The sequence below is a fragment of the Armigeres subalbatus genome, chromosome 2 (genome assembly GCF_024139115.2).
Source record: "Armigeres subalbatus isolate Guangzhou_Male chromosome 2, GZ_Asu_2, whole genome shotgun sequence".
NCBI lineage: Eukaryota > Metazoa > Arthropoda > Insecta > Diptera > Culicidae > Armigeres > Armigeres subalbatus.
Genome location: NC_085140.1, coordinates 362,620,367 through 362,635,534, shown reverse-complemented (window position 1 = coordinate 362,635,534; position 15,168 = coordinate 362,620,367). Strand labels below are relative to the sequence as shown.

At 42.4% G+C, this 15,168-nt stretch overlaps 1 protein-coding gene across 2 annotated transcripts; it reads left to right on the top strand.

Moving 5' to 3' along the window:
* Positions 1-289: 289 nt before the first annotated feature.
* Positions 290-13,703, top strand: LOC134213001 (ring canal kelch homolog). 2 transcript variants are annotated; one of them, XM_062691436.1, is made up of 5 exons: positions 290-801; positions 1,817-1,972; positions 2,052-2,453; positions 2,521-2,617; positions 8,796-9,923. In XM_062691436.1, exons 1-5 carry the CDS (start codon positions 686-688, stop codon positions 9,921-9,923), a joined length of 1,899 nt encoding a protein of 632 aa, XP_062547420.1. In that variant the 5' UTR covers positions 290-685. The 2 variants fall into 2 exon arrangements, with proteins under 2 accessions (XP_062547420.1, XP_062547419.1); XM_062691435.1 differs by having other exon boundaries at positions 291-801; positions 8,796-13,703.
* The last annotated feature ends 1,465 nt before the right edge of the window (positions 13,704-15,168 follow it).

The window sequence follows — 15,168 nt, the reverse complement described above, 5'->3', positions numbered from 1 at the left end:
CCGGTACTTAAAGTGTGAAACGGATGCGCTAGGCTGGCTCGTCTCCGGTTCAAGCATATACTCTATACCAAGAGAGGCAACTCCTAATAAAATAGGTTTTTACTTTCTTTGCACATCCCTAGTCTCTATTACCAATTTTCATATTTTGATCCGCTTCTACTGGTGTGTTACCCGTTTCCAATAGGAATCTTGTGAATTCTCACCAACATCGATTTCGTCTCACTGCTCATTGCCTTCTCATTTCCAGTTGGTGTAAGTGCGCTAGCTATTGCCATCCCTCATCGGAGGGTTGTGTTGTTTTTTGTTGTCGCGACCATATTTGTAATGGCAGCAGGATTTGCTGCCTGGTGAAAATCGTGCATATTTCCATCAAAAATGGATGTCTCCTCCCGTAAAAGTGTGCTCCATTAGTAGTTTCCTGTGTGTGAAATTGATAAGCGCTAGTGGGTTTCGCGGGGCAGTGCTCGTTGTTGATAGAAAAGCTTTTTTCACTTCGTGTTGATATTGGTCGCCATTTCTGTTGGATAGACACAGATGCGACAACAGCAGCAGCAACAATAACAACAAAATCAGGTTCGGGGCTGAGCACCATTCGGTTATTGTCAAGTGCTTGTGGAGAACGGAAGTGGATTGAATGCGTTTGTAACGAGCCGTCAGGTGGAAGTCTTTGGCCTGCGGGTGGTGTATGATATCATTTATTCAGTACACGCTGAATATGATGAGCAATCTAAGCAATAGCCACAACAGTAACACTGGAAGCAGTCAAAATTCTGCTGCCGAGGGCACAATGGAACGAGGAAGGTGAGTATTTCTTTTTGGGCTTACTTCCAGGGATGCCAGGTGATGTTGACCAATGTCCTAATAAATTATTAAGACCTATTCGCTCAAATGAGTTGAATTGTGTGAAGCTTTTTGATCAGATGAATTGTTTTCATCGTTCAGACAGCATTACTGTCCTTCGAATTCAAAAGCTTTAATTCCTTTTTCTGATATCCACTTCCTCGTGAATGTATCAAACATGCCCTAGACGACAGTTATAATTATTATTATTGGTCAAGTGCTGTCGTACTTTCTAGCAATACTGCTCCTGATTAATAGAGAAAATATAGCATATTTGCCTTTATGACTTGGTTTGATTTATGACATGGCTTCAAAACTGGCATCCGTGACTGTGTCAAGCGCTTTTCTACCAGTGAGAGCAAATACTCAACTGAAGAAGGGTATTTCTTTGAAAGGTATTAGCGGATGACAAAATAGATAGAAGCGTAATAAATTATAAGGCATTCTACTGCTGTTTTAGATGCATATAACCGAAGTGACTATGTTTTCTGGTATTTCCGAGAAAAAAAGAAAATCAGATTAGCTACATTTTGTTATAACTAGTTACTTCTATTTCGAGTAGATTGTATTTTACTGTTACTCTTGTAAAAATAAAAACTATTCTTGACTATCTTCATGTGTAAACTTTGGACTCTATACAATATCATCTTCACAACCTCTACATGGATCTTATGGCATGACCATAGAATTGTAAACATTCTTGGTGAGCAGTGAAAGCAAAGCCATATCCATTCTCACCTTTTCACTTGTGATGTTTATCACTATGAGAAGTGAGATAAATTTGTTTATCTTTTTTTACATCGAACAAATAAAAACAACTGAAAAAACTCTTGTGATTCCTTAATTTAATATAATTTAATCTTTTCATTCGGAATTGAATGCAAAACTTAGAAATAATGATGAACTTACAAGCCTGCAGATGTCATCAACTTTGCTGTATATCATGGGTTTAACATTCTCATTGTTATATTTTTAGTTGTATTTTAGTGCGATACGCTAGCCAAAATTCCCTTGATGAGAGCTCCCAGAAACAACTACCGCGGTCAAATGGAAAAGACAAAACAACCGGAGGAGCATACCACAACAATGTGCACACGCAGCGATCGTTCGAGGCCATGAATAATATGCGAGAGTAATTAGCAATTACCATAAATCCCACGATGTGGACTTTATAGTCTTGGCACGGCGCATTCACTGTACTTTCTTTTCAGACAAAATCTTCTATGCGATGTGATACTGGTCGCCGATGGAATCGAGATACCGGCGCACAAGATGGTGCTGGCCTCATGCAGTCCATATTTCTATGCCATGTTTACTGGATTTGAGGAAAGCCGTCAGGATCGAATCACACTGCAGGGTGTAGACCATCGTGCCCTGCAGCTTCTGATCGAGTACGTTTACACTTCGGTGGTCGAGGTCACCGAGGACAACGTACAGGTCCTACTAACGGCGGCCAACCTTCTGCAGCTGACGGACGTTCGTGATGCGTGCTGTGATTATCTTCAGACTCAGCTGGATCCAAGCAACTGCCTGGGAATCCGAGACTTCGCTGACATTCATGGGTGCATCGACCTGTTGAACTATGCCGAGACGTACATTGAACAGCACTTCTCGTGAGTGTTACAAATTGCTTTGATTGTTTGGTGATGCTGTGGATTAATTTCGTATTATTGATTACAGGGAAGTTGTTCAGTTCGAAGAATTTTTGAATCTCACCAGCGAACAAGTAGTTAATTTGATTAAAAGTGATCGACTCTCAGTGCCCTCCGAGGAAAAGGTATGTATCCACGATTTCAATACACTGTTTGAGTATTTTTTGACGCTTAGATACATGAATTAGATAAAGGTAGAAATAAGGTCACGTCTTCACGTAGAAAATGGGTACCAGTCATTAAGAGAATACGGACCGAAATACTCGGCGATGACTACAGCAACGAAAAAATATTAGCGATTTGAAGCTCGGTTCGTGGAACTGCAAATCTCTTTTATCGGGAACACACGCATACTAATAGATGTGCTCATGGACCGTGGATCCCGCATCGTACGGGTGCAGGCGGGTTGGAAGGGATCGATGATGCGAACATTTAGAGGCAATCATATCATCTACCAGAGCTGCGGCAAAACACACACGAGCTGGGAACAGTATTCATAGTGATGGTCGATATGCAAAGGCGCATGATCGGGTGGTGGTCGATCGATGAGAGAATATATGCAGGCTAAGGATAAATGGCCGGTTCTTTAACTTTAGCATAATCAACGTTCATAGCCCACACTCCGGAAGCACTGATGATGATAGGAACGTATTCTACGCACATCTCGAACGTGATGACGACAGCTGCCCGAGCCCATATTGGCCAGGAGGAGGAGTTCAAACCGACTATTGGATACGCTCTTCTTCTTCTTCTTCTTATTGGAATTACATCCCCACACTGGGGACAGAGCCGCCTCGCAGCTTAGTGTTCATTAAGCACTTCCACAGTTATTAACTGCGAGGTTTCTAAGCCAAGTTACCATTTTTGCATTCGTATATCATGAGGCTAACACGATGATACTTTTATGCCCAGGGAAGTCGAGACCGACTAAGGAGGGCCCGGAGGATACGTCCTAGGACTAATTGATTTCGCCGCCTCCAAGAATATGGCCATTCACTGCAGGCATTGATGGATGGTATTTTTCCGACATTATCGACATCAGGGCACATCGTGGCGACCTATAGAGCAACTGAAGCAACCTGATGTCGCCACTGCATACGCGCAACATCTAGAGGCAGCGTTGCCGGAAAAAGGTGAGCTCAGTGGGGCCTCTCTTGAGAACTGCTAGAGTACAGTAGATAGAGCGTAGTAGACGACGTAGAGCAACAAAGCGTAGAGCAACGTCTAGTATGTGGGACGAAGTCGACGGAACGATTGGTTCGACGAAGAGTGCAGACAAATTCTGGAGGAGAAGAGCGCAGCGTAGACGATACCGCTGCAGCAAGGGACCGTGCAGAACGTGGAACGCTATTGACGGAAATGGAGACAGCAGACCCGATTCTTTCAGGTGAAGAAATGCCGTCTGGAATAAACGGAGTGCGAGGAGATGGAACAGCTTTGCCATTATCAAGAAACACGCAAGTTCTATCAGAAACGTTGATGCGGATGCGTTGATCCCGCAAATACTTCGTGCCACGAGCCTTGACTGTCGATTGTGTAGTGGTCGAAAGGTGTAAACTGCACTACGAGGAACACCTCAATGACGCTGAGACTACAGGCAGAGTGAAGGTCAAGGCAGCGGAGGAGATGACTTCGTAAGGTCAGCGGACGATGGAAAACAACCAGTCCCCATCTTGAGAGAAGTTGAAGAAGTCATCCAACAGCTCAAGGACAATAAAGCAGCTAGTAATGACGGTGTCGGAGCTGAACTCGTCAAGATGGGCTCGGAAAAGCTTATCACTTGTCAGCACAGACTGATAGTTCGAATATGGGAAACATAACAGCTACCGGTGGAGTGAAAAGAAAGGTGATGTGTACCAGCTACAGGATAGGCGACAAACTGGAGTGTGAGAACTTACCACCCTAAATGCCGCCTAGCAAATAATATTCCAGATTATCTTCTGCCGTCTGGAACCAATAGTGAATGAGTGCGTGGAAAATTAGAGTTGATGGCCGCTCGACAACGAACCAGATCTTTACCCAACGCACTATCTGTTTATCGATTTCAAGGCGGCATACGATAGATAGGCTCATGGGGGTGCAACTATTCAAATCAACTGAAATCTCTCCAGGCAACAGGTCTAAGCGATAGCTGGACATCGCTCAGGATGGAGATCTTTCAAGTCGGCCCTCTGCACCATTAGGAGTGTACCGGATCGATAAGTAAGTAAGTAAGCATACGATTGTAGAGACCGCGTAGAGCTAAGGAAAATCATGAACAAGAACAGCTTTCTTGGGAAGCTCACGAGAATGATAACAGCAAAGGTGGATGATGTGCAACATTGTGTGAAAATTTCGGGCGAACAACCCAATTCATTCGAAACCCACCGGGTACTACGAAAAGGTGATGGATTTTCATGCCTGTTACTCAATATTGTCCTAAATGATATTAAGCGGAGAGCCGGGGTATCATTTTCAACAGATTCAGTCAATGCACAATGGTCGGGCTCCATACAAAGGGACGGCCAAAACTACCAAAACATGATTTCGCAGATTGTATCCTTTTATGATCTCATTAAGAAGCACATTTTTATGCGCACTGATTCAAAAGTAGTTTGTAATGGTTTTCATTGTTGTTAGAGGCGTCAAAGTGGCCCTAGTGGAAAATGTGCAAAAGTTGAATTCCAAAAAGGCGTAAAGAAAACATATCTACACCGTATGATATGTTCTATTTTATTAGCTACAATCATAGTCATACTAAAACCTTCCTATAGCATATTTTACATTCATATAAAATGTGTTTGTAGTTTTTATCTTCTTGATTAAAAATTTCTGAAAATTCGACGTTTTTGACAATGTTGCCGCTACTCTACATGTACCACGTTTCAGAGTAATATTTGCACATTTCCAAGTTAGAGCTATTTAAAAAAATGTCTAGTTCGAAATAATTTCTTATAAGAAAAGTCAAAAAGAGCCCTAATAGGTGGATATGTCACACCATTCACGTTTATTTGCATTCAATGCTAAAATCCCCATCGTATAAAGCTTATTGCGAGCAAATCGGATGAGTATAAGAGCCAAAAATGTGTTTTCCAGGGTCTGGGTCATTTGGCATAAGGTCATTTGGCATAATGGTCATTTGGCATAACGGACATTTGGCATAATTTAGAACTGCAAGAAGAGAGTTGGTCATTTGGCATAACGGACATTTGGCATAATTTCGGACTGTGAAAGCGAAAGGGATATTTCATGTAATGTTTAGCGTAGATAATGTAGGTCGAGGCTGTTTTCTGATAAATTTAGACTGATGGAAGACATTTTTCGGAAGAACGAAATAACAAAACGGCTGAATTACTTCCGAGAGAGGGATTACATCCATCATTGACTTATTTCGGCCACATGCCTACTTTTAAAATAGGGATTACATCCACCATTGCTTCAATCCGGGCATGCGCCTTAAGACCGGATCGAATCCACCATTGCCTTAATTCGGGCAAGCGCCTAACTTTAAAAACTCAAGCAACACACTTGTCGTAGACGACTTACTAAAACCAATCAAGCCACATATGAATTATTGCAACCAAATCAATCTGAATTGTGCTTTTCGGGGAAAAGATCACATCTACCATTGACTTATTCCCGAGAAGCGCCTACTTTTAAAGAAGGAATCACATCCACCATTATCATAATCCGGGCAAGCGCCTACTTTTAAAGAAGGTATCGCATCCACCATGGCCCTTATCTGGGCATGCACCTACTTTTAAAGAAGGGATCACTTCCACCATTGCCTCAATCCGGGCAAGCGCCTTGTTTTAAAGAAGGAATCACATCATCCATTGCCATAATCCATGCAAGCGCCTACCTGTAAAGCAGGGATCGCATCCACCATGACCTTAATCCGGGAAAACGCCTACTTTTAAAGAAGAGATCATATTCTCCATTGCCATAATCCGGGCAAACACCTTCTTTTAAAGAAGGGATCATATCCTTCATTGCCCTACTACGACCATACGCCTAGTTTTAAAGAAGGTATCATATCCTTCACTGCCATAATCCGGCCACACGCCTACTTTTAAAGGGGGAATTACATCCACCACTGCTCTAATCCGGGCATGTGCCTACTTTTGCATTGCAAATGCATTCTTTCCACGAGAGGGTAATGTCTTTTTAATATTGTTATCGACGGGTGTTATATTTACTATTCCGGGGTATTTCCCGCACCTCTTAGTCACCATTTAGCGAACGCAAAAAAAAATTATGCCAAATGTTCGTTATGCCAAAAGACCCTCACTTTTGACGTTGGTTACAATTATGCCACATGTCCGTTATGCCAATTGGCCTTTATGCCAAATGACCTTATGTCAAATGGCGTTATGCCAAATGACTTTATGCCAAATGGCCCGCTCCCGTTTTTCCAATACACTTTAAGAAATTATAGTATTTTGAACATAATTCTTGAACGCGTTGACCTATTAGGCTCATTTTTTAGGAGAAACACTGGAACAAGATCCTTCGTTGAATACATCTTCCTTTGTGAGCGAATAGATAGAGGCAATTTTTATGCATGCACACACACGCACATGCGAACAAAACTAAGCACATCAATGCACAGTGTACAGTGCATACATACATACATAAATACATACATACAGACATACATTATCTCAATTTACCGGTTTATATTCAGCAGTCGGATTTCCAGGCCTTCTATCAAAAATTCAGTTTTGCCTGAGCCTCTCGATGTCTTTCCAAAATACCACAATTTGAATCGAAAAGTGTCCCACATTTCTTCGTTAGATCAATTCAATAAAATCTTCAGTTTTAGCAAATCTGCTGTATTTTAAAAATATCCCAAAAAAAATCGAAATAATTCTTTTTGTAAAGCAAGGAAAAAGCAAAAGCAAAAAATGTTGAAATTAGTTTTGGCCAAAATTTGTCATTTTCCGACCATTGTGCAATGTGTTTGTCTCGTGGATGACATGGGCAATGGGCATTGTCGGTCAAACATTTGCAAAGGTGACAGAGCTGTATACCAGCCGGAAACGTGAAGCAAGAAAAGTTGAACTGGAGGTGAAAAACCGAGCGCGACAGGGCCCGCCTGAGAAGGAGTGTTACGAAGACGAAGTAGACGAAGATACCTTCGAGGTGGTCGATGAATTCGTCTACCTTGGATCCTTGCTAACGGCTGATAATAATGCTAGTTGTGAAATACGAAGGTATCTGTGGAAGTCGGGCCTACTGCGGGCTCCAGAAGAAACTGCGGTCAAAAAAAAATTCACATCCCATCCCACATCACAAGACCGGTGGTTCTTTACAGACAAGTGACTTGGATCATGTTCAAGGAGGACAGGGTATTCGAAAGTGCGTGCTTGGGACCATTTTTGGCGGTGTATGGCATCGAAAGATGAATTATGAGCTCGTCCAACTCTACGGAGGGCTCGTTATCCAGAAAGAAGGTTTTACCTTAATGGGTACGATGGGCAGGACATGTTGCAAGAATGCCGGAGAGCAACCTTGCAAAGATGGTGTTTGCTTCCCACCCGGATGGTACAAGAAGTCGTGGAGCACAGCGAGCTAGATGGACGGACCAAATACGAATCGATTTGGCGAGCGTAGGACGCAACCAAGGACGGAGAGATGAGGCTTCGAACGGCATGTTATGGCGTCGAATTATTGATTCAGTGTTATCTGTTTATATGTTAGCTAGATAAATAAATCAAATGGGCACGCTAAGAGGGCCCGTTTGCTGGGAAGTTTCTTTGCGACAGATATAATAAGAGCTAGTTATATTCCAACACAGTTAACCTTCCGGGACTCGCTTAGTCTTGAATCACTTATGCAGTATCGCCTCCGTTGTGTACGACAGGTGAGCTTTTTAGGTAGTGTTGTACTTTTTTCAACGGCGCGAGTCCTCGAGGGCTAAGGACAAGCCTTCCGAAATTTAAAATTAATTTCACTGCGCTGCAGCATGCGTGAAATAATAAAAATGACAGTTGTGCGTAATTTCGGAATAAATGTTTTATTATTTCAATTTTCGGCTGATTTTTAAATTTAACTTATCGAACAGTTTGGTAGTCCAAAATTTACCGAATGGTGTGATAGGTGTGGAGAAGTTTTTGTGGAATGGTTGTACTCAGGGATGTGTAAAAAAGAGACCAGTTCTGTTAACATGGGATGGAGTTAATGAAGTGGAGAAACAAGAAGTATAATATATTTGCCGCTGTATCTTTTGTTCTACAATGTCATTCATTTTATTTGTTTGTTTTATTTCATTTATTTATCTGTTATTCAAGCTTCAACACATTCAATAATATTCCATTCCAGGTTTACGAGTGCGTGATCACATGGATCCAGTACGACATCTGCACACGGCAGTCCTATCTCGCCGACCTGATGGAGCATGTCCGGCTTCCCCTCCTTTCCCAGGAATATCTGGTGCAGCGCGTCGAGAAGGAGCAGCTTCTCAAGGGAGACCTCCAGTGCAAGGACTTCATCATCGAAGCACTGAAGTACCATCTGCTGAAGGGGGAGGTCAAATCGACCTTCAAGACACCACGTACCATTCCGAGACAGCCAGTTGGGTTGCCGAAGGTGTTGCTTGTTATAGGAGGTCAGGCGCCAAAGGCCATTCGTTCCGTGGAATGTTATGATCTACGCGAAGAACGCTGGTACCAAGTGGCGGAAATGCCTACGCGGCGATGTCGTGCTGGGTTGGCCGTTCTGGGGGATAGAGTTTATGCGATTGGTGGATTCAATGGATCCTTGAGGGTACGTACTGTTGATGTTTATGATCCCGTGCAAGATCAATGGACCACTTGCAACAGCATGGAAGCGAGGCGATCGACATTAGGAGTGGCCGTTCTGAACAGTTGTATCTATGCGGTTGGAGGTTTTGATGGTTCATCGGGCTTGAGTTCAGCAGAGATGTTCGATCCGAGAACGCAGGAATGGCGATTGATTGCTTCAATGTCGACAAGGAGGAGTTCGGTTGGAGTTGGGGTGGTCAATGGTTTGTTGTATGCGGTTGGTGGTTACGATGGTGCTTCGAGACAGTGCTTGGCTTCGGTGGAGAGATACAATCCTGCAATGGACACGTGGATTCAAGTTTCGGAGATGACGGATCGTCGCAGTGGGGCAGGTGTTGGAGTTCTAGATAATATTTTGTATGCGGTTGGAGGTCATGATGGGCCATTAGTGAGGAAATCAGTTGAAGCTTATAATGCCGAAACGAATACTTGGCACAAGGTAGCCGATATGGCATTTTGTCGTAGAAACGCCGGAGTAGTTGCTCACAAGGGCATGCTGTTCGTGGTGGGTGGAGATGATGGAACGTCAAATTTAGCTTCGGTAGAAGTTTATACTCCGGAGACCAATACTTGGCGATTGCTGCCGGCATCGATGAGCATTGGGCGCAGCTACGCTGGAGTAGCAATGATAGATAAGCCCATGTGAAGCGAACAGCAGGGCGCTATCGCCGCCACAACAGCAAGCAGCTCAAGGTATGCGAATTGTTCGATCATTGGTAGTGCAGCAAACAACGGTTATAACAACATAAGTCAGAATAATAACCAAAACAACGATGACGAGAGTAGTCAAGCAGAAGGGCTGAACTCGGAAGCTGGTGCTGTAGGTTACAATCAAGCTTTAAACAATAACAACAATGCCAATAACGCCAATAATAACAACAATGTACACTACGAAAATATTTACGAGTCAATTGAACAATACGCTGCTGCCGCGAATGCTGGTGTGGCTGCGGTTGCCCCTGCCGTTGCTCAAAATCCCCCAGGAATCATTCCACAAGGAGCTCCCCTTCTCGGTATGCAAGCAAACCCATCACCGCAACCAGGACCTGGACCTTCATCTGTCGGTATGGGACTTCGCAGTAATAATGCTCAACCGGGCATTGTCCCAGGTCCACCACCGCCGCCAAGTATGCTCCACATGCAACAGCAATACCTTTCGTTAGCATATCGCAACGAGCTGTACGACAGAACTGCCGGATACGATGTGCCACGCGGAGGAGGAGGAGTTCCGCGCAACAGCTATTATCAAAATCAACAACCGATGGCGACTGGACCACGCTACCAAAACCTTCATCTGGATTTTAATCGACCTAAACATTCCCACAACAGCATGAGAGCACCTCGCCAACGAAGCTTTGATGATACCGAGTCCTATCAGTACTATAGATATCAGAATCAGAACTTTGCTAAATATGATAACGTTTACGAGAGAGTTCGCGAGGAGCCAGCCTATCAAAATACAGGGTCTTTCGGAATTGGATCGGCTGGGCCGTCAAACCGCGGCATATTCGGAAGATTGGATGTCATTGGACATGGTGTTGGCCGCATCGAGCGTCATTTGAGTTCATCTTGTGGAAATATCGATCACTACAGTCTCGGAGGACATTATGCTGTTTTGGGACACAGCCATCTTGGAACGGTTGGGCACATTCGTCTGAATCAGACTACAAACAATCAAACGAATGCTGCTGGGAAGGATTCTTCATCGGTTAATGTGAAAAGCTTCTTCAGCTGTTTGGGAGGAGAGAACTCCCAATCGATGAATAACATTAGTAAAAATGGAGGTTCGGGTCAGGCGGGAGCGTTCGGATGTACGCCAAATGGTGAAACAGCTAGTAATGCTGGACCGTCATCAGCTGCGCCATCAACTTCTTCGTCCACAACTGCCAAAGTAACAGGTACAATCCCAAAAGTCAAAAGTAAATCCAAAAAGGAAAATCAACCCAACTCCGCCGATCAAAGCGAAGGAGAAAACCAGGTGAATCGCATATCAAAACCATCTCTGCAATGGCTGTTGGTTAACAAGTGGCTTCCCATGTGGGTCGGTCAAACTCCTCCGGACTATAAGTTCATTGATTTTAATTTCATGTTCTCTCGGAACTGCGATGGATGTGGAAATGCCACGAATCACCAAGAGGTAATGCAGTTGGATGGTCAAGCAGAAATGCGGTCTCACGAATACGGAGATTACATTCCACCAGCAAGGGAATACCCGACTATGAACGGTAGTTATCCAAGGGTCCTTCGTAATACACCTCAATTGTCGCGCCTACGAGAACACGAATACGAGAATGTCCCCGTTGATTCACCTCCAGCTCGTTTAGATTTTGCTGGGTCTCGGTCCGCTTTCAGCTATGTCAATCGAGCCAGATCGGAAAGTCCCGCGCGGTCCAGCACAACCAGACGCGAGGAACGCAGCGGTGGGGACCCATTCCGTAACTGGGCATTTAATTTCGAGGACAATAGCTTCCGGCCGGCCGGTTCAGCTCCACGTCCTCGTGAAATACGCCGCATAACCGATGGAACTTTCCGTGCCACCGACTTTCCGCAGGACAACGAAAAGCCAGGACCCAGCCGTGACAGCTCTCGAGAGTTGTCTAACACGCCACCAACTATAGTCGTCAATGAGTTAGCTACTCCTTCCAGTTCACGTTCCAATTCTGCTTCGCCACCGAAAAGTAAGGAATCGTCCGTGTCTCTAGTTCAACCGGAGGAGCGGGGTGGTACTCCAGCGTCTTCTTCATCCGATTCGGAAATGTTCGTCATGGATTCCATTGCAACCGATGCTGGCGGGCCAGCAGAGGATAGTAGCGGATGTGGCGGTGGTGGTGCTTGCAGTAGCATGCAGTGCATGGAGAACGTTGCGGAAATGGAAGAAGCTGCTGCTACACAAAACAAACAGGATGTCTCGTCACAGGAGACGTCCGAATCGTCCAACTTTGAAGATAATGCTGCGGAAACTTCTGGATCCGATGATGACATCGTTGATGATAAGAATGTTGGTACTACTTAAGCTCATGCGCTCAATTATTTTCGAATGTTGTTTTTACCATATTAGCGTGAAACGGCTATTGTTACTAGTTTACTATTGTGATTTGAGGAACATTTATGGTAATTGGAGTTCTTCAAAGCATTCTCCGCTGAATGATTTTTTGATATTATGTCGAATATGCTATGAAATAAATAGCAAAATAATGAAACATTCGAGATAGTCACAAGGAATAATTTTTAGAATGGTAAACGGAGAATGTTTGTGAAAATGAATTCCTCTGCGCTTTCACTTTTACTATAGCAAGATTTTTTTTTCAAATTTGTGGCAATTTTATATCCGGCAGTATATTCGATTCCCACTCGCTCAATATTTATTGATAGATTCTATTTATTCTTAATATATTCTGTTTCTTTTTTTATACTCCACTGTTTATTCTTCTATGATGATCAAATCTAGACGAGGCTAGAGCATTTATTGGCGCAGGAACTAAATTTCCAACCATGATTAAATTGTATGTTAGAAGGCGCATTTAGATGATGTACTGTCAAGACTTAGGATTAAGGGAAAAAAAAACATTAACAAAGACAGACGTGAAATTTTAATGGTAATATCGAAGCAAATCGAACAATATCAGTGTATTCTATCCAGCGTTGAAATGCGTAACAATAATCACAAAAAAACAGATAAACTCAAACATGTTTACCATTTAGCAGAGGCCTACCATTATGCACTTACTGATACACAATAATAAGGCATTTTCTTTGGTATATGATACTTCCGTTAACAGTAGATATCTACAATTTTCTTATACATTCACAAGTTAATCGAAACAAAACATAATTATTAGGGGAGTTAGTCAATTGTCCCGTGTGAGACGAAACCACAGCATTCAAATACCGACACTTACTAACCAACATTGAAATTGAAACATTACGATGAACACGAATACCGCAAATAAACAATGAAGTATAAGTTATCAGTACAAAACCCAGCAATGGTGAGACCTACAGATCAGAAATCTACAATTATTTTTACCAAATTTGTCGAATCTCCGAGCAAATATTTCGATTCCCTCACGTAATTATGATAGTAATCGAGAAAGGATATACTCACATACAGATTAACCATTTCAGCCGGGAATAGAGGTATTGAAAATGTAGAACTCTTTTTAGCAATCAGTCAGTCAGTCGGTGATAGATTTTAGTTTAATATTTACTGATGGTAGTAATTATAATTACTCTTACTTACATAGACAAGGAAACCACTTAACAACGTAATGGCAATTGACGTGTAGTTCTGATAATTGTGAGTCATATTCATATAATAGTCATATACACAGCACAAGAACCCGAACTGAATGATAGTGGATTTAATTACATACATAAATACATTCGAAAAAGGCGTTCAATAAATGGATTCAACAGTTGAAAAGTATTCAGTTATTTCTTTTTCTTGACATGGACCCCATGGCTATTGTAAATCATTTAGCTATTTAACCCTTTCGGGATGGATGGGTCAATGACAAAACCATTCGCGGTTTTGGGAGCCTTTTCACAATAATGTAAAGATAAGGAGCCGTAGACTTATTACGTAAGCAATATTTCTGGGTTTTGACCCTCCGTCTCCCCATGTAAGATTTTTCTCATACAAATGATTATTTATTTATATGGTGCGTAGGAAAACGACAGACCCCCCTCCTCCATAAGTGCTTACGTAATATATGTACGACTCCTAAAATAAATTGATTTTTTCCTTTGATTTTACCCAGCGATTAAGATTGGCTGTGAAAAATTACAGAAGAGAGCTAAGTTCCCATCCATTTAGCAAAAAAGTTCATCAGGACGTCGGCTTCAAAGGAAAAATATCGGAGGTCAAGTTTCATTATACACTGAAGGCCAAGGTATCTGAAACCCTGGGATGTTTTTACCTCTGAGAGCATGCAGTTGAATCTGAAATGTTTGGGTCCTATACCACACTATTTGATAATTGACCTTTCCCGTTAAAAATTGTATCTCGTTTCATTATCTCATTCGATTCTTTGGCTCATTTAGGGTCAACTTTCCCGAGGAACCCATATTTTTGAAGCCTCTAACTATTTTAAAAATCGAAAACAAAAACCGAAAAAAATAAGCAAATAATTTTTTTTGACAGGAAAGGTCAATTCTAAACGCTCAAACAAGTTTAGTCATCCTGACCGTTGACAGTGATCTATTTTTAGGAATACGAAGGATCCACAAGGTTCTCCAAAACGAGTTAAGCCCACGGCATCTACTAATTCTACCAAGGCTTATGCAATCCCGATCAGGAGCGACTACCTCGATAACAGAAATTGGTATGAACCAGCCTTGCATAAGTGGTAAAATACCAAAAACTTATATGCACAATACTTGAGGCATAACATGCTTAGTTATTGCAATACCAAACGAATAATAATTGGTTATGCATTTGGTATTAAAATTCAATGTAATAACTGAGTATGTTATGGCTCAAGTATTGTGCATTAGGGTGGCTTAAATTAGTATGGGAAAAACTTTTTTCAATTTTTCTGATGGGCCGCCCTCTTATTCGGCTTTATTTGATGCCCTGATGGTCTGGACAAAATTTCAGCCAAATCGGTCAACGTTTGGGTGGTGCTAAACTCGTTGGAAGTTTATATGGAAAAATGTATGCAGAAACATCCAAAAACAGTGATTTGCAATTGGACGGCACAATTTACGATCAAGAAGCATGATACTCATTCAGATCTTGTAAAATTTAATACAGAATGTTATGCAGAAATCCGCGAGAAGATTAGAGTTTGCCCGGCTAAGTTATTAGCATTTCTCTGAAGTGGGGTTTGAGCAAATTTCGTTTCTTTTACCTTTGAAAAGAAATAAATTCACCCCTACAACACTCCAGT